The sequence below is a fragment of the Limanda limanda genome, chromosome 1, assembly GCF_963576545.1.
Source record: "Limanda limanda chromosome 1, fLimLim1.1, whole genome shotgun sequence".
Lineage (NCBI taxonomy): Eukaryota > Metazoa > Chordata > Actinopteri > Pleuronectiformes > Pleuronectidae > Limanda > Limanda limanda.
The window spans coordinates 8682143-8700554 of record NC_083636.1 but is presented as its reverse complement, the minus strand read 5'-3'; the positions used below and the strand labels follow the sequence as shown (position 1 = coordinate 8700554).

The window sequence follows — 18412 nt, the reverse complement described above, 5'->3', positions numbered from 1 at the left end:
TCTCCTCCACTCCGCAAACGCCACCTGTTCACTAAGGCCTTTGTCCTCAGTCCCTGCCATTGGTGCTGTTTATTTCTATCCTGTTTTGTGCGAATTACTTTCTTTTCTTTTCTCTTTTGTCCCCACAGACATATGTAAAGCGTCCTTTGGTCTTTTGAAAGGTGCTATATAAATTCAAGCTATTATTATTATTATTATTATTATTAATAATTTCTGTATTTCTTCTCTCTTTCCACCTTTTCTTCCTTTCTTTCTTTGCTTCTTTCCTTGGTTTTTTATTCCTTACTTAGCTTCTTACTTTATTTCCTTGCTTATTTGCTTGCTTCCTTCTTAATTTCTTTCTTTCTTTCTTTCTTTCTTTCTTTCTTTCTTTCTTTCTTTCTTTCTTTCTTTCTTTCTTTCTTTCTTTCTTTCTTTCTTTCTACTGTCCTTCCATCCTCCCTTCCATTTATCCTTCCTTCCTTCCTTCCTTCCTTCCTTCCTTCCTTCCTTCCTTCCTTCCTTCCTTCCTTCCTTCCTTCCTTCCTTCCTTCCTTCCTTCCTTCCTTCCTTCCTTCCTTCCATCCATCCATCTATCCATCCTTCCCTCCATACGTATACTGTTACTGTACAAGCCTTCCGCCTTTCTTTCCTTCTTCTGTCCTTCCCTCCTTCCATCATTCCTTCCTTCATTCTATACGTATTTACTGTTGCTGTACAATAGTTAAAACAAAATATGATCTGATTTTTTTTTTCTTTCTTCCCAGTAAGCTAAAGCCTGCATCATTCACACAAACAACCCTGTAGCACATCAACCCTCCAGCCTACACATGTAGCATGACAGCCTCTGAGATCTGTACGGCCTCCATCACCATGTGAATCTCTGCTCCGTCACTCAGACTGGGCTTCCACAGACGAACCACTCCATCTTCGTCACGCGTCAGTGTCTCTCTGCAGGCAAATGACGCTGTCTCCACATTTTCAACAGTCGTGACACAATGATGAATTAGGTCGAGCCTCTGGTACATTTTCTCATCCCTCCTTCCTTCCTCTGCTTTTTCTCTTCCTTCATATTTTATTCTGTCTCTTCCGTCAGAGGCAGCACTCACTGAAAGCACAACATGAAGCGTGAACTGTTGACCTAAACTATAATCTCTTTATTGAGCTTTTTATGGCAGTCTCGTTATTACACAACAAACAGTACAAGAAATATCTAGGACGGTCCATTCCAAGACGTTTAAACACCGCCCCCTTCGAAAAAATATAAAGTGCTGATTTGCTAGTGTCTCTAGTCGAGTCCTTCTGTTAAATATAAAAAGCCCCAGTGTGAACTAAAGCAACAGTTAAGGGGCCTCACAGGGTTTTAAATGCTCAAGGTTTAGATTATAAAAAAAGTTAAATCAAGATGAAAATCTGAAGTTTAGATTTCAGGTTATTTTATAGGTCGACTTGTCACGCATGGCTCCTCCTGCTCAAACTGTACATATCAGTGCTTTCATCTGCACAAAGCTTTCGTCCCACAGCAACTGACAAATGTACATTTTCAAAATGTTCTAAGTCAATTTAAAAATCTGTTATTTTCTGTGGGAAATAAATCTGACATTATCTGAATATATCCTGGGCTCAAACCGGACAGTACTGATTCAATGTGTGACAATCATTTGCAGTTATCATTCAGCCCGGTTCTGATTTCAAGTCTGAATTTGAGTCTTATATTTTCATCATGTTCCTAAACCCATTTGAGACTATGCCAGAATCTATATATTATTGTAACTGCTGACCATGAGACGTGTCTTGGTTTTAAATAATGATGTGACAGAATGAGTTAAACTCATAGCAGCCAATGGAGGCATTTCACATTTCACAGTGCTTCCCAGTAATCCAGATCGTCAATCTAGTACAACTGATCAGAAAAGTGACCCAGAAGCTTTTTATTACATCACACATGCTCTGGTCAAAGTCTCTATCTTTAAGTCAAAATATTTTATATAGATATTTAAGTTGTTTTATTGAGGTTGGCAATAAGTACCTCAGGGAGGGTGATAGGGATCCAATCACACAATAAATATAAACTATTTAAATAGTTAGCATGTCCGCGAGCTGCCCAGACAGTGGCGGCCATCGATTGAAGTCCTCCTCCTCTGTGGGTTATTTTCTCTTGAGCGTCAAAAGGTTAAACTAAGTAAGTACAACTCGTCTTGTCCCTTTGTCAGTAGGCTACATGAAGCAGTCATCTCTGACGGCTGAAGGAAAGCAGGGCTTCTTTGGAAGAGCTCCTCTTGCAGAATGCAGCAACCGTAGTAGTTCAGTAAGAGTTAAGGACAAAGAAAAACCTCCAGTGTTCAGTTGCTTGGGGTCCAGTCCAAACTGCAAGCATGCGGCAAAACAGAGAGGCTTCTACGACTGGCTGCGTGTTCATGTCTGCACTTTCCCGTCATGTCTGCTTTGGAAAGTTGCATTTGCAGCCTTCAGTGTGAGAAAACGGGGATGGAGGAAGATGGAAAGACTTCATGTGCCTCCAAAACATGCCTGCGATGCTTTCTTCCTGGGTTTTCCTTCACAGGAATGTCACAGGGCTATGTCAATGTGGCGGCTACTGCCATCGCCGCTGTGGTACCGGGTTGGGATGGGGGTAGATGGGCGCCGGTGCTGGGTGGGGGTAGGGGGGCACCGCTGTGTTGGGGTTCGGTGGGTACGTCGGGGTTGGGTACTGCGCCATGAGGTGAGGCTGGCTGCTGGGGCCTGTATGGGCCGGTGAGGAGGCGGCGGAGGAGGAGGCGGCGAGGTGGAGGTAGAGAGGGGCAGACGGCGCCAATGGCGCGGAGGGCGCCGTCGGAGTTGGGACCCTCTGCAGGACCACGTGCGGGTACAGCTGGGACTCAGAACGGTAGAGTCCGGGCAGGGAGGCCTTCAGCAAACTCTCCTGACTCCTGAAAGAGAGAGAGGCAAGACTTTTCACCATCAACAGAAATCGAAATAACTGGCATTAGAAGAACGTGATAACTCGAGTTTGGATCTGGATTCACTTTGGCCACAGCTTTGTTTGAATGGGACTTAAGCCTCTGGAATCAACATTAAGAAATACCACTGCACCCACTGAACCCCAACATCTGCCCGACTATACCGCAGCGGCCATGGCAGTAGTCGCCATATATACAGAGCCCTGTTCCTTTTCTGTGGATGATGTTGAAGGGGAGGAAAGAGTTGCAGACACCTCCTGTCTCAGGTCTTTTTTTAAGGCTTGTAAAGGCATGCAAAGACCAACGATATCTTTGTCCATCTTTCAGTGCCTCCTGCCTTTGGTTCTTTATTAGAGCCCCATGTGCAGTCATCTTACCAAAGACAAACATCTGGTAAATACTGTAGATAAGGCAGCATGGTGTTCCAGTGCTTAGCAGGTCACGGACTTGACAACCAGCCAGGGACTTTCTGTGGGTTTGCATGTTTTCCTTGTGTTTGCCTTGGGGACTGTAGGAGTGAATATGAGTGTGAATGCTTGTGTGTCTCTTTGTCCGCTATGTGATGCACTGGTGACCTGTCAAGGCTGCAGCCTACCTCTCACCCAATGTCAGCTGGCATTGGCTCAAGCCCCCCTAGACCCCCAAATGATAAACGGTATAGATAAAGGAAGAATGCATGGAAATACTGCATAGATGGATTTTTGGGAAAGGCTAATTCATTTCACTCAAACACATGGACAAAGATGTCAACTTGGAAAGACACAGAGATTTGAGACCTGTTGGCAATAAGGGCTGGTGGAACAAAAACACATGGTCTCTGCAGCAGACTATAAAACATCATGAAGCCACCCCTCGCCTGAATGTTCCAGACCTTTTCCTGTTGTTGTGCGTCTGATGTGACAAGTGAAAGACAAACTCCAGAACATGTCTGGACCCAATTCTCTGGACATTTTCCTAGTGTCTGAAAATGTTCTAAAGCGAGACAAGTGACTTGTTTCCAAATTGGTTTCCTCCAGATGTGAGTGCTGATGTTCTACCTCTGGTATCCTCTGTTCTCGTGTCCCCCAAGGCCTCCGGTGAGGTAGAGGGGGCTGTCTGGAGCCAGGCGGGGGTTCACCCTCTGGGACAGGTGGAAGATCTTGGGAGGAGGGAAGGCCTCCCACTCACCCTCCTCTCTCTCCAGCCAACACTCGCTGCGGCGGGATGAGTTTTTCTCCCTGCGCCTGTTGAGGGGAGACCTTTATCAGTCGGAGAACAAAGCCTGGGTGTGACGGAGACGTTCAGCTGCAGGGGTTCTATCGAGGGGCTTCTTTCAGGTTCTCTCTCCACCCCCTACCTGCTCCGGCCCTCCTTCTTGGCTCGGTCCCGGCCCGAGCGCTCTTGCAGACAGCAGATGAGAAAGGACAAGGACATGGCGAGGATGACGATGCCGCTCACCACTGATGCCAACACGGCCACTCTCAGACCTCGGTCCTCTGGCCTGGGGATCGCTGATGAGTGGAAAAAGAGACTGTGTGTCAATGTATCCTGCAACAGATCCCAAGAAAATTCCTAATATATAATGATATATATTAAAACACATTCATTAACAGTTAATGGTCTATAAGAGCTAGAAAGAGCTGTTCTAGTCTTGATGACTACTCTTTACAATACAGATCTGCCATCAACCCATTCACACACACATTCATACAGTGCATCTATGGGCAGCACTTTTTTCTATGAGTGGCCATTCAGGGTTCAGTATCTTGCCCAAGGACACTTTGGCATGCAGATGGGGAAGACTGGGATTGAGACGCCAACCTTCTGGTTGGAGGACGACCCCTCTACCCCTCAGCCACAGCCACATAATATCACATTATCCTGGATGCATGTCTTTGTTTTTGGCAGATGATATGATGTCACATTTCCAACACCTACAAGTGATGTTTCTAGCACCTCTTGTAGTTTTCTAACTTTCTCTGGCATTTTTCCGCTTTGATTCTCTAAATGCAGCTTGATGCTGATTTCACACGACATGTTTGCAATGTCGAGAGGGAAAAGTTAGAAGTGTTCTCCAAGCACAAAAAGGTATTTACAAGAGACCTGCAACCTGATTTCATGCAAAACCAGATATGAGAAATGAGAAGTACAGACATAGAAGTGGAGGAACCCTTCATACTTTATATTCTAACTTTCAAAAACGGCTTTCGTATTATTAAGTCCCACTTTGCGTGACCCTGCTTATACCTTCGCAGACAGGCAGGTAGTTGCTCCACTGGGGTTTTCCATTCCTGACGTTGCAGTAGATCTTGTCGCTGCCGACCAGCTGGTATCCCTCTCTGCACCAGAAGGCCAGCACGCTGCCGACAGACACGCCTGTGCCACCTTCCACGTAGAAGGAGCCCCGACGCGGAGGCATGACGGGGACACAGGACAGACCTGAGGAGAAATAACGAGATGGTGACCTCACAGATCGACACAGAGCTGAAGACATCACTGAGGAGAAACTGGGGCTGTGGGGCACAGTCTAACAGTCGTTTTTCTCCCAGTTATCTTTTAATGATATTTTGCTACATTTGATGTCTCCGTGTTACTGAAATTATTTAGCTGAAGCCCCGAAGTATACATCTTTTGGATTGGCATATAAATATAGACCCTTGAAGCTGTAATATTTAGATTGCGGTCAAAATGTGCATAATAATAATGCCATGTCAATTTGAACTCTGCAGTTGGGATTTCTGAGTTCAGTTGAGCAGTTGTGTACCAGGTGGTTGAGCGGGTTGTCCCATGATCACAGGGATGGCTGGTTTGATTTCCTGTGCCCGTGACACTGAACCCAAACTTGCCTCCCCTGTACGTCACTTGTGAAAAAAACAACTGCCAAGTAAATGGAATGTAAGAAGGACTAAATAGAAAACAGTAATATATTATGTGTATATGTATATTATTATCACAAAAAAGAATTTGACCTTTGAGTAAGTGTTCATAATTGAAAAGATTGAAAGGGAGAAACTTTGAAAGTGAAGTTAAGATGTCGTTACCATCTGGAACGGCCTAGTGGAAGATAAGTGCTCATTTATTCAATGACATTTACAGAAACAGCACAAAGGACTTTCCATCGATAAAAAGCTGCCTGAGTTAAATTTGGCTTTTCTATAAAAGACGTCTGATCGGTGGACAAAATCTCTTTGATACGGAGATTTACAGCTGTCAGACTCTGAATATCTGGCTGTGACGTCACGTTGCAGACAATGTGTAGAGGAATTATACTCGTCCATTACCTCTATCTAACCCCTTCTCCTTTGTCCCTGTCTACTTCTCCATCCCTCTCGTCCCTCTCTTTCTTTCTTCTCTTCCGCTGTCTTGTCAGACTCGCACTCATGCGTGGAGCGTCTGTTCTGAGATTATAAGTAACACTGGATCGCCTTCAAAGAGAGGCAGAGACAGAAAGCCCTATTTTTATCCTCCTTATGCTACAATGAGCCATTTCCTCGGAGAGGTCTCGTGATGCAGCAGCTGCTGTTGTCGAGCTGCGAGGATGTTTGAGGCTCTCAGGAAATCTCCGGTGCACAAACTCACAGCATCGCTAACTGAATCTAACAATCCATGTTCACTCAGATGTACTGTTAGTGAGGTTTATGAGCAAAAAAAAGACCCTGTAATATCTGCAGGGGTTTGACAGGGGTATTTTCCAATACTGATGACTCAGCAATTTCTCAGTCAGCTGCTGGGATTTATGGTTTGCACTTGACTGACTCCTGCTTTGTTAGGAAGTGCAAAGAATTGTATTGTTAAGTAAGATGCAAACCAACACAATGTCAAAATTCCCAAAAAATGGGAGTGGGACCCGGAAGTTGTGTGATAATGTCACTACGCATATTCTACAAAGTGATGAATAAAATGTTTTTAAATATAAAAATCGCGTTTAAAATAAATGTTGCTTAAAAAAATTATCGGATAAATAAAATTACAGCATACTGCTAATGTTTTAATGAGTAATGGCATGGGAAGGGCCTTGCTGTGTCAGTATTAGTGTAATCTGTGAGTCAGCGAATGTGTGTGTGTGTGTGTAAGAGAGTGTGTGAGAGACAGAAAGAGAGAGATGTCATGCCAGTATAAAACCCTGTGAACATGCAAGCTGCTCTCTGCTGATTAGGAGTGACAGATGGGAGGATTTCTGCAGAGAGGGAGAGGATCCAGTGATCCTGTGTGAAGACGACTGCACCCCCTCCCTTACATACACACGCTCACACATATGTATATATATACATATATATATACACAGAGGCAGACACGTGCGTAACGGGCACGGTGCATGGAAACAAAGACAAGCTTTTCAGAGGAGAAAGTAAAAGCCATTCTGTTTCCCACCAGGAGAGCTCATACCAATACTATCACACTGTGAGCAGCACCTTAGCTACAAGCTAAAAGAATACTGAAGCATTTAGAGATGCAGTTGTTCCAGTTGCTGAAATATGAAATAAATATCAGCATTTTTCCCAACTTATAGCTTTAAATAACAACGCTCTAGTATATGACCTATATTAGTTAAGGTAGAAATCCCCTTTCTTCTCTTTTTAGCACTGTTCACCGGAATCGTTTTGTGTCAGAGCCAGATTCATGAGACTGTGACTAAAGTGATATTGTGCTTGTGGAGTGTCCCAGCACGCACAATATGTAAAGCTACTATAAGGAAGGGCATTTAGTTTTAAATAATTCAAAAGTGCTGCTTTTCAGTCGGGCTACAGTCAAATCCAGCACATGTTGTCCTAACGGACATCATGTGACGTTCAATGAGGACTGGACTCTCCAGCACGAGTCTGTTCATTCATCTTTGCCTTCTCTGAAACAACACTGTTTGAAAAGTAGTATATGAAATACAACAGTTTGTGCTGTTCTACCAGAACAATGAGCTACAAGAGGCTGGGGGATTGCAGTGTTTGGTGATACAACTCTTATTTCCTTACTGTCATCAATGTTTGAATGTTTACCAAGGGCATTTGAAGGGACTTTGGGGGCCCCAGGCAAAAGGGTCCGGGGGGGGGGGGGTAGAAGCTCTTGGCAGGAAAGTTACTGGTAGAGGGCCTTGTTAGGGGGGGTTCTGACTGTGGTGATGTTAAAGCCTCCTTAACATAGATGAATCTTTGCTGTGGATCAGATGTTCTCAGGGGGCCCCTCTCAGGTTGCTACGCCCCCTGGTGTTAACTGTATGCCAGCTTGTGATCTAGCAAACAAATGAGCTATTAAATGAACTGTGCTGGAACAACCACACACACACTCCCACACAACCCACATGCGCACACACACACACTGCCACTGCCTGCCAAAGAAAAAGCCTTTTGCTCTATAAAGGCAGATGAAATATTAAACATATTACGCGCGAGTGTGTGTTTTAAGACTTGTGCTTGTTTTGTTTTTTTTGCTCGCTGTTGCCACGCCGCAACAGGAAACTCTTCCCTATTCTTACGAAACCTGCTGAGGTAACATCACCTCCCAGTAGTAAACAGTAAACTTAAGAATGACACCAGTGTGGAGCCAACAAACAGAGCAACCCCAGAAGAGAGACAGAGATTACACGTGTGTTAGTGGTGGTGTGTTTGTTGACTTAACTATAGTTCAGTTCAGATGGGAATTGTTTGTATGTGCACACTTATTTAACAGCAGAATATCGACATCGGCTAAGAGCACTAGTCTCTGTGTGTGTGTGTGTGCATGTTGACTCTGTGCTCTATTTGCTGAGTCCTGTTGATTCGCTCGCATTCAGAAAGCCTCTCTATCACTGTGGAAGCTGTGGGTTGCCACTGGGAGAGTTCAGCCGGCAACAGGGCGCGAAAAACACTTCTGAACGAGCCGACCTGGCAACCCTGCACGGCCGTCCAAGCATCCCCCCTGCTGTGTTCGTCTGTGAAACCCTCTCCACTCGTCTCTGTCAGGGGAGCACTCGGAATAGTCTGTGATTAAATAAAGATTAGGCTCTTTGCATTAAAGATTCAAACACACACACACACACACACACAATGGATGCACACATATAAAAAGTGTATAGATCTTGTGTGACATAGTGCACATCCACGCCCCAAAATCTGAACTCTTCAGCTTCATGAGGCTTCAAGTTCAATAAGTGATCACTGCACAAACACTCCCATCCGCTAAACAATGTCAGGGAGTGAGTTACAACCAAGTCCGACTCCATTTATTGCCACGAAGAGAGAGAATTATCAAAATCAGTGCTTAAAGTAGAGACAGGTTTGAATATCTAATATTCAACATTTCCCATAATGCAACTCAGTTTCGTTGGACTCCTGCTGCCTGCTAAACACCTTTTGTCTTTTAGATTCCATGCCCACTGTGTAGAAATGTGCGCAGAACAAGTAAAAGGGGCTTGATATTAAAGTCTGTGCGGTGTCCCTCACGTCAAAGAGTCTCAAACCTGCATATGCAGGTGTAAGCTGATCTGAGCACAGTCGGTAAATAGACAAAAAGGATGTCACAAATATTGTTTGGACATTTGTACAGGCAGGGATATTTTAAAATTTCATTTAAATCAATGGTTGCATTCGTAAATCTTGTTTTTCATCATTTTGAGTCTATTTTCTCCTCTTTTTATTTGCGGAGTGGCTTATGTTTTATGTCTCGGTGATCTGTTTAATGCGTCCATCAGCACTTTTTCACTAAAAGCTGATGTGAGCTGTGGTCAGAAGCAGGGCAGAGAGTGAACAGGAGAAGCTGTGGGTGGTGAAACCTAAAGAATGAGCTACTTGCACAGTCACGCATTGCTTTCTATAGCCCCTATTTCTCTGGTCCAAAACCCTGTTACACCCACCTGGCTATTGTCTGGGATGAGAAAGGAGACGTTCAGCACATACCCACTGATTGTGGTCTGATAGAGGTATATGGCATTCACCTTTCCTACATCACTTAATATTTCAGAAGTTATATTGAAATATTCAATAGAAATATTGAGTGGTGCAGTTTTTATCCTCTCATCCTCAGAAAATATGTTGAATAAGACATTTGAAGAAGCCGGTGTGTGTTTGTCTGTGAGTGAAACCCATCCAGCATTAACGTCAACTTCTCATTCTGAGGGATTTCCATGAGGAAGAAGTGGATTACTTGTTTTCCTTTGATAAAAAGGCAAAGCCACCAAGAAATTAAGAATTTGCACCAGCTCGGAGTTAGATGTGAGCTGAACACACAAAAGGAAAGTCTGCGTCTCCTCTGTGCTCAGAGCAGTGGTTGAAAATAAACTTCATCTTTACCAGGCAGGGAGAGTCTGAGTGGAAGTTGATGAAAGATGACTTTGCTGACTGGCTTCATCTCGTTCATCTTTGTTTTCTTCTACTTCTTCTTAAGTATAATATTAGCTTAGTCCCCTCCAGCTGTTCCTTGTGTGATCTGAAGTCACTCCCACATCATGGCCTGCCAGCACCTCTTAAGCTCACTCAGGCCCAGTACACACCTGGTATTAATTAACATATGTTTTTTTGTGATCCCATCCCAAGTAGACAGTTTTGAGTGTGTGTGTGTGTTTACACCTGGCATTAAAATGTGACCCCATCTCATCTTGTGATCAGATCTGGGATCAGACCTCACCTCCGGCTCTATATACACACACATCCGTTATTTCTGTTCACTTGCGTTGTTTTCATGGAGGTGCCTTTAGAGGGATTTCACCTTGTAGCAGAGCCAGACCAGTGTTTTATCCATGCTCAGCCTTTTTTTTGACCAAAGCTGGCTCGAGCTACACTTTTACCGAACATGAGAAAAACGTCAGTCTCCTCATTTAACATCCAGGAATCTCAGTCTGTCCGTCTGTGGCTCGCATATATCAACAACTGTTCATCAAATCACACTTGGCATGTGTACTGTCAAGGAGCCAAGGAATTGCAGTGTTGAATTTGATGACACTATATGTTCAATATTGATGAACTGAATAATCATATTCTCGCATTACTGACAACGCCTCTCGTTAAATCTGTCTTTACTGCTCCCTCCATCTCTGTCGGACATTTTCTTATGTACAAATACTTTAAACACTGATAAATATTTCCATTTATGTTAGATGCTGTCTTTTCCCATCAATGTTGTAAATATTGTTATTATTGTTGATGTGCTCTGCTGCTCGCGGCTTCTATTGCACCTCTGTCCGTCCTGGGAGAGGGATCCCCTCTTTTCCTCTGTTAAAAGGGTTTTTACTGTTTTTTTCTCCTCTCTCTTGCTGAGGGTTGAGTACAGAAGATGTCGCACCTTGTTGAGCCCTATGAGGCAAATTGTGATTTGTGAATATACAAATTATACAAATAAATTGTGATTGATTGAGTTCTCTTGACGCGGCTTCATTACTGCAGGTCACTTTCACAACTCCAGATAGAAAGCTGCATACAACATCACCAAAGGCCACAGCCCATTTCAGACAGGGACTGCATCAGTACGATAAATGCTTCGTTTGTGGTTTTGCATGGCACAATGCACCAAACAACAATTTGGAGGACTTTTGAGAGGCGTGTTTATCTCCCGCAGGCTGGTTACTCTCATTCTGTTTGCCCTTTAGCTGTTGCCACCCTGCTTCCACCACCAGGGCAGAGGGAGGGCTCATTTCAGCCTCTCCCTCAGCGTCTTTGTTCAGTTTGTGGGGCTAGCTTTAAGCCGTGGGAAGGTAATAATGAAGTTGAGCCACTGCCAGCAGCCATATTGGATTGACAGGCAGGAGACAGAGGCAACTCTTTGTCTGAAGCTCACCAAGTCCGCAGGGCTCAGGACGGACGATAGCGTGTGTCGTGGACAGAAATACTCTTGGCTGTGTATGTGTGAATGTGGCATCACCGCAGAAACTCCTCTTCTGGGCCCGCTGTGTTTATTAAACTTTAATAAATGTTGCTGTGTTTCCTTAAAATTAATTTAAAAAATGACTTAAACTTGAAATATACTTAAATAGTTATTTTATAGATTATAATAGTATCAAACTACCCACTGCTCTTTTAAGGAATGATGAAGAGTATAGATTTCCCTTAAAGCCTCCAATGATTCCAATGAAAACAAACTCAGACCTCAATTGCGGTAGCAGGTGGTCCAGTGTCCCAACGTGTGCATCTGTATTCCCTCGTGCTAGCATGTCATTAACAGGATTTCTTGCACTAGAAATAGCCGGGAATAGACAAAGGTAATTGGCTTTGCTCGTCAGTTAATCAGATTACTGGCATTGTAACGTTATACATTCAAGTTTTGGGCTTATGACTGACGATCTTATCCAGAGAGACTCAGTGTGAAGAAAAAGCCGCTTATTGTCATCATGAAGTAAATGCTGTATTTAACAAATCTAACAGAAGTAGAATAAGTTTGGAATATTTTGCCGCTGGGAACAACAAGGACTTTGGTTGTAGTTGTTGACCGCATGCCCTGCTTTAGTCTCCTGTGTTTTCTTTTGGAGGGAACATAAGAACATAGCAGTCCCTTTGCATCTGGTAAAATGAGCCTGTTCTGAAGTGCTTGTGGAGTAAAAAGATAAAGTAGTTGTACAGACGCAAAACACCTATAAACAGGATTCGACTGTAAACTCTTGTTTGGTTAGATTAAAAGGCAGACTGCCTGCTAAGTAACTGATATATAGGCCTTATTTAGAGATTAACACTAACATTAACTCTCACACACCCTGTCGAGGTTAATAGGTTGTGCCACTGTGTTAATGGCTTTGCTAAAGCTGAAATAACTGTTGCCCATCAGCAGCTTTCCAGCACCTTAACAGGTTAACTGTTATTTACTGATGTACAAACATTCACTTTATATTTCTTTACTAAGTGTGAAGGTGGACTGATTTACATATTTACATTTTGATCCAGTTTTTATTCTCATAATGTTTTATTTCTCTGAGATTGTCAAAACACTACAGGAGTCAGTTTGTTGCTTTTTTCCCTTCTTCATCTCTAATTATCTGCATTTTCATGAGAATTCTGTTGTCATGATCAATAATAAACAAGATAGTTTTGAGTGTTATGGTTTTCAGAACTTTTAACATTATACCTGCCCTAATATCTCTATACTAGCCTGTAGTTGTAAGCATTTCCGTGTGAGTGTGACAGACGACCTGTGTTTCATGCCTTGTTCTGTGTCTGAGGTTGCATGTCCCTTAAGAGTTGCCGTAAGTTGGCCACAAGCTGTTGTTATTTACAAAGTTCTGTTTTGCACATTCGTAAAAAGAGGCATTTGCTTATTGGCCTTTAATACGTCTTGTCCCGTTTAAAGCATGGAAGTACAACCTCACAGAGCTGTAAGTGTAGACTGTCTTGTAGATTGAGTTTTATTTGAAAGTACATTGACTTCTTGGTACACACTGTGTGCACTGTTTGTCTGTACTGTTGGATATATTGATATGCTATAACGATAATGTTGTGAAAGCTGTATGAAAGTTGATAATTTAAATGGACTCAACTGGTTTGAGTTTAAACCTGGTGTTGGTATCCAGGTGTAAGATGAGGATTCAGAATAGATTAGATGAACCTACAGACCGAGTGACAAGAGTTACAAGTGTGTGTGTGAATCCAGTCTGAGGTCAAATGAGGAGCACCTGAAAATTAATGAATCAATTGCAGATCCCTGATCAGATTACTTCCAGGAACGGTCTGCAGCACAGAATTCCTGGACAAGCTGCATAATAAATCAGGGCTTGTATTGACAGTGTGAAATCCTCCGAGGGTCGGAACCTTCACACATCTGCTTCACCAGTTTTATCGATTTGAAAAGGGTGCGTTCAGTAAACAGGTGTTGGGTAAAAGGTAACAATGGCTCCATGAATTTACTGTTTAAATAGTCCGATAAAATTGGACATGAGCTACAAGTAACCAGTAAAGAGATGAAATACAACTGGAGTTGGCCAATGGAGGATGGAATAGTTGCTAAAACATGGTAAAATAGTAAAAAAGTACCAGTTTACTTGAAAAATACTTCAAACTAAAGTAATAAAGGGATGCAATAGTTATGGATAAGAGGATAAAATTTAAAAAAAAATTGATATAAAGGAATTTTGACATCTCTAAATGAGCGCTTGCTGAATTAACAGTTTAAATAGATGCTAAATGTATATGTGAAATCTAGCCTCTGCACTGATAGTAAGCTTAATGCAAATTCAACCACACCAACGTTATATGGAAAGTATATAGTATAATGTAACAATATCCACTTTTAAATGGTTAATTACACATTTGACCTTGACAGGTGGTACTGACAAATAGGTTATGGGCCGATAACAGAAAAACAGGTTAGAAACCACTTCCACGACAAAACCACATTTGTCTTCGTTCACTGGCTTTAACCTGACGGCTTTATAAATCTTCCCTGTTCAGAAGCCCAGGGCGCACAAAAGCCTTCTATATTTAACTGGATTTATTTAGATTTTTTTTGTCCCATAAATGTCAACTGAGACTGTTCTCGAGAAGCTGACGTCCAATACACAAACACGGTGCTGCCGCTGTAATCCAGACCTGAAGGAAAGAAAGAGGGAACCAGGCCTGAAATATGGTGGGAGAAAAATAAACCCTAAGCTTTTATCTGCTCATGCGTCTGGAAATAAATAGTTCGTAATGTCACACACACACGCACACACACATACTTTGCTTTTGGGTAAGTTGATGTTAATCACACCTCCTGGATTTTTGAATTGTGAAAGCTCTCTCACATAAACACTCTGCTCTGGCGTAATTCATGCATGTGGGGCAATTTGGCAAGCCAGCTGATCACCTGTGTGTGTGTGTGTGTGTGTGTGTGTATGTGTGTGAGTGTGTGTGTGTGTGTGTGTTATTAAAGTATAAAGTGCTTATTCCTGCCCTGTCAAACTCACAGCTGCCCTTATGAAACAAGTAACTGTGTTGTTTATTCTCTAAACCTTTAAGAAGATTGTTGTCGTTTGGGCCGAAAGCATTTCTGATTGTGTGTGTGTGTGTGTGTGTGTGTGTGTGTGTGTGTGTGTGTGTGAGAGAGAGAGGCATGTGAGGCATTTTGTCCCCTGCTATAGGCTATTTATGATGCATGCACGTGAGGATATGTGCCCTGTGAGTGAGAGGGCGGGCGAGGGACATAAGAGTAAATGCTGGAAAAAGAGAGAGAAACAGTGGCAGGAGATAAAGGAAGAAACGAGAAGTGATGGACAGAGAGAGAAGAAAAAGGAAGAGAAAAAGCAAAGTGTGTAGACACAAAGGGACAGGGGAAGAAAAAAGCAATTAGCGACAAAAGAGAGAGAGATGAGATAGAGGCTGACGAAAATAAACACAGAGGAAGTGGGAGAGAGCGACATATAGACAGAGAGTAGAAGAGAAATAGAGAGAGAGAAAATGGACAAAGGGAACGGAGGAGAAGAGAAAGGCAGCTCATGCGTCAGCGGAGGTGAAGTCATGCGAGCGGCGCTGCAGCTTTCTCTTCAGGCTGAGCAGCTCCGGTCTGGACATAACAAAGTGTCTTAAACTGCATCAACTGCCACCACAGCCATATGCCCACCATGAGTGAAACACACAACAGTGCACGTGTACTGTATGTGCACGCACTTCTGTATGCTAGCACAAAAACTAAAACATGATCTAAAAAAATTATACGTGATTTACAAAACATGAGCTCAAACTAGTTCTCGAAAACTAAAAAACTGAGACTCAAACCCTCGATCAGTCCTTTGAAGAAGTAAAAACCAGTCCAGCAAAATCATTTGCACCAAAAAGATAAATGATGCACAAGAGCACACGCACATTCTGCACACTGAGAAGCATGTGTATGTTTAGCTGCACAAGCACGCACACAAACACAGATTCCCTTTTAATCCGAAGCAAAGCGGAGTGGATGCATGAGCTGTTGCCTGCACAAACACCAAGGGACTGGCCGACACTCGCGTGCTGTAGAGAACAGCAGCCCGACTGAAACAGATGTTTAGTTGCACAAAATCCGACTCAGTCACTTGAGATCACCACGTTCTCATGGTGTGTGGATTCAAAACAGAATGGAAGGGTTGGGGTGTTTCTTGAATGGGTGATCAAGCAAGAAAAATGGCCAAACATCCACGAATGAGTCCATGAAAACACTTTCAGCAACGTGCTTAAGATATGTGCTGGTTGCAGTGTGAAATTGGGGCAACTCAAGGCTTCTTAGCGGCTTTAAAGTTTTGCCAAATGCGTTCGTAAATCCCGGTCTTGTGACAAACGTCTTGGAATCGCGTTCACTGCTGCGCTGCTTTCCACGATCTGAGTTATAGTTAGGTTCGGGGCAAAGGGGAGGTCAAGGTCGAGGTTCGCATGAGACGCTGGAGGTAAAGGTCGGGTTGAGGTTAAGCTGAAAGGGAAACACAAGTCGACGGAGGAAACCGACTTTGACACAACAGATATTATCACGCTGCAATTGCTCTGGTTTGTTTGCTTTTAAGAACACGTGTAGTCATAATAGTAGTAATTCAGTTAAAATATTTAAATATCTGCATTGATTGGAATGTTTGAACAGTTTAGTCCTTGATGAGGAGAAAAAATCTGATGAGGTCAGAAAGTTGATTGGGTCAGAGAGTCATTCATAACACAGGCAGTTCTTGATTTCTCACTCTGGAAGTCAGTGTGGAGTTTCATCTGGCCTGTGTCATAAAACATAACCCCAACACTTTGTTTCATGTGAAATGAGGAAATTCAAAGGAAAAGCTTTGTTCGAAAGATAAAAGCTTAGACCCAAAAGTCGATTCATTTGACATAAGCCCTTAATAGCTTTATGAATCTATATAGACCATGCTATTAGTCAATTAGTCCAACCAATAGAAGATTAATCGTTTTTAAAAACTATTTTGAAACATAATTAAAATATATTTATTCATTTAAACCCATAATATTTCTCAGTTTTGGACCATTGTCCATGATTAAAGATGGTGATGGACATTTTTCACATTTCTAATAATGGAAACAATTTCTTGATTTTTCACTAAAATAGTCGCCCTGAATCTTTGATTATTAAAAGTAGGTGTTCGTCACCCTGGGTCAAAATCTGTCAACTTGTAAAAAATATTTCTTGCAACGTTACAACTTTGTGTGTACACTTCAAAAAAATAAAAATGGAAGAAACAGCGGGTGATTGACAGATTCACTAACCTGTGTAATTCCTGGTGATGCTCTGAGTCTGCATCTCTGTCACAGCCTCCGTCTGTGCCTCTGTCTGTGCCTCCGTCTGTGCCTCTGTCTGTGCCTCCGTCTGTGCCTCCGTCTGTGCCTCCGTCTGTGCTCCTGCCTGCGTCTCGGCTTCAGTCTGCAGGTCCGGCTGCAGCTGCACAGTCGTGCCGGTCCAGTCCTCCGGCAGCGACATGGCACCGGTGCCCTGCAGGTCCTCTGTGCCGAGTGAAGTGCCCTCAGCCAGGACCAGTGCACAGAGCAGGGGCCACAGCAGCATCCAGAGGGGGGTGCTGGGCCTCTGACCTTTGGGACCTACTTTGGGAGCCATGGGGTTAGATGATGAAGAAGAGGCGTTCTGTGAGAGGAAGAGGAACTCACAGCCTCATGGTCAAAATAAGGGTCCTTCTTCTTCTTGTCCCTCCTCCTCTCTCTTCTTTCTCCTTCTCACCTGTCCTCCTCGTCTGTCCCTCTTTCTCCCCTCACTCCCTCGGTGGAGAGAGGAAACCCCCCCTGGCGGTGCTGCTCATGATGCTGCACGGGAGAGACGGAGATGAAGTGAGGGAGCGTGCATGTGTGTGCGCTGGCATGTGCATGTGTGCGTATAACTGTGGAGGATCCAGCTGTAATCTGCTCGCTCTCTGCTCACTTGCTGTCGAGCCTCCTCCTCGCTCGCACTCTCCCTGCTCTCTCTCTCTCTCTCTCTCTCTCTCTCTCTCTCTCTCTCTCTCTCTCTCTCTCTCTCTCTCTCTCTCTCTCTCTCTCTCCCCCCTCTCTCTGATCCCCAGCTGGGCTGACTGAGCTCTTGCGTAACACTAACTCATTCGCTGAGCTGTGCTGAGCTGTAACTCATGCAGCCTTAAGTCCTGATATTCCTGGTCGCAGCCCTTTCCCCCCCTCGCCGCCCCTCTCGCCCAGTGTTTCAGTGCATTGTATAGACAGTCGAAGGCCTCACTCCCAGGGATCAATATTTACTATTGAGCCACCGCCTCATGGGAGGTCACACACGAGACAACAACTGTACGGCACCAGCCTACGAGGAGGTTAGGAAATATCGTGGTTGCCCTGAACTGAACTCCCAGCAGAACAGGAGGGAATCAGAAGTGACAGAATGGAGCTTCTGTTTCAGTCGAACCAGGTTAACATGCTGCCGCTGTGTTCATATGTTTCTGTCACTGTGAGGCCTGTGTGGACATTGTTAGTCATTGTACAAGCACCCACCTCCTGGAACGTCTTTCAGGCCGAAAGTGGTCAAACAGCGAAGACAGCCGGCCTGGTTGGAGGAAAGAAAACAGGACGTGTAAATATATATTCATATTTTTATGATATAGATGTATACGTGTGCAAAGGTGTCCTAGAACTGACTCACAGCTTTACAAGCTG

At 43.6% G+C, this 18412-nt stretch overlaps 1 protein-coding gene across 1 annotated transcript; it reads right to left on the bottom strand.

Moving 5' to 3' along the window:
- Positions 1–1110: 1110 nt before the first annotated feature.
- zgc:162331 (uncharacterized protein LOC793007 homolog) lies at positions 1111–17672 on the bottom strand. The gene is made up of 5 exons (XM_061075313.1): positions 17015–17672; positions 5166–5357; positions 4276–4429; positions 3977–4162; positions 1111–2909 (listed from the first exon to the last, which is right to left on the bottom strand). Exons 1-5 carry the CDS (start codon positions 17358–17360, stop codon positions 2573–2575), a joined length of 1215 nt encoding a protein of 404 aa, XP_060931296.1. The 5' UTR covers positions 17361–17672; the 3' UTR covers positions 1111–2572.
- Positions 17673–18412: the final 740 nt, after the last annotated feature.

Coding starts and splice junctions, on each gene's coding strand:
- zgc:162331 (XM_061075313.1), bottom strand. CDS start 17,360: ATGGCTCCCAAAGTAGGTCCCAAAGGTCAGAGGCCCAGCACCCCCCTC. Junction 5,358..17,014: donor CATCACCAGGAATTACACAG/GTTAGTGAATCT, acceptor ATTTCTCCTCAG/GTCTGTCCTGTGTCCCCGTC. Junction 2,910..3,976: donor GAGAACAGAGGATACCAGAG/GTAGAACATCAG, acceptor TCTCTCTTTCAG/GAGTCAGGAGAGTTTGCTGA.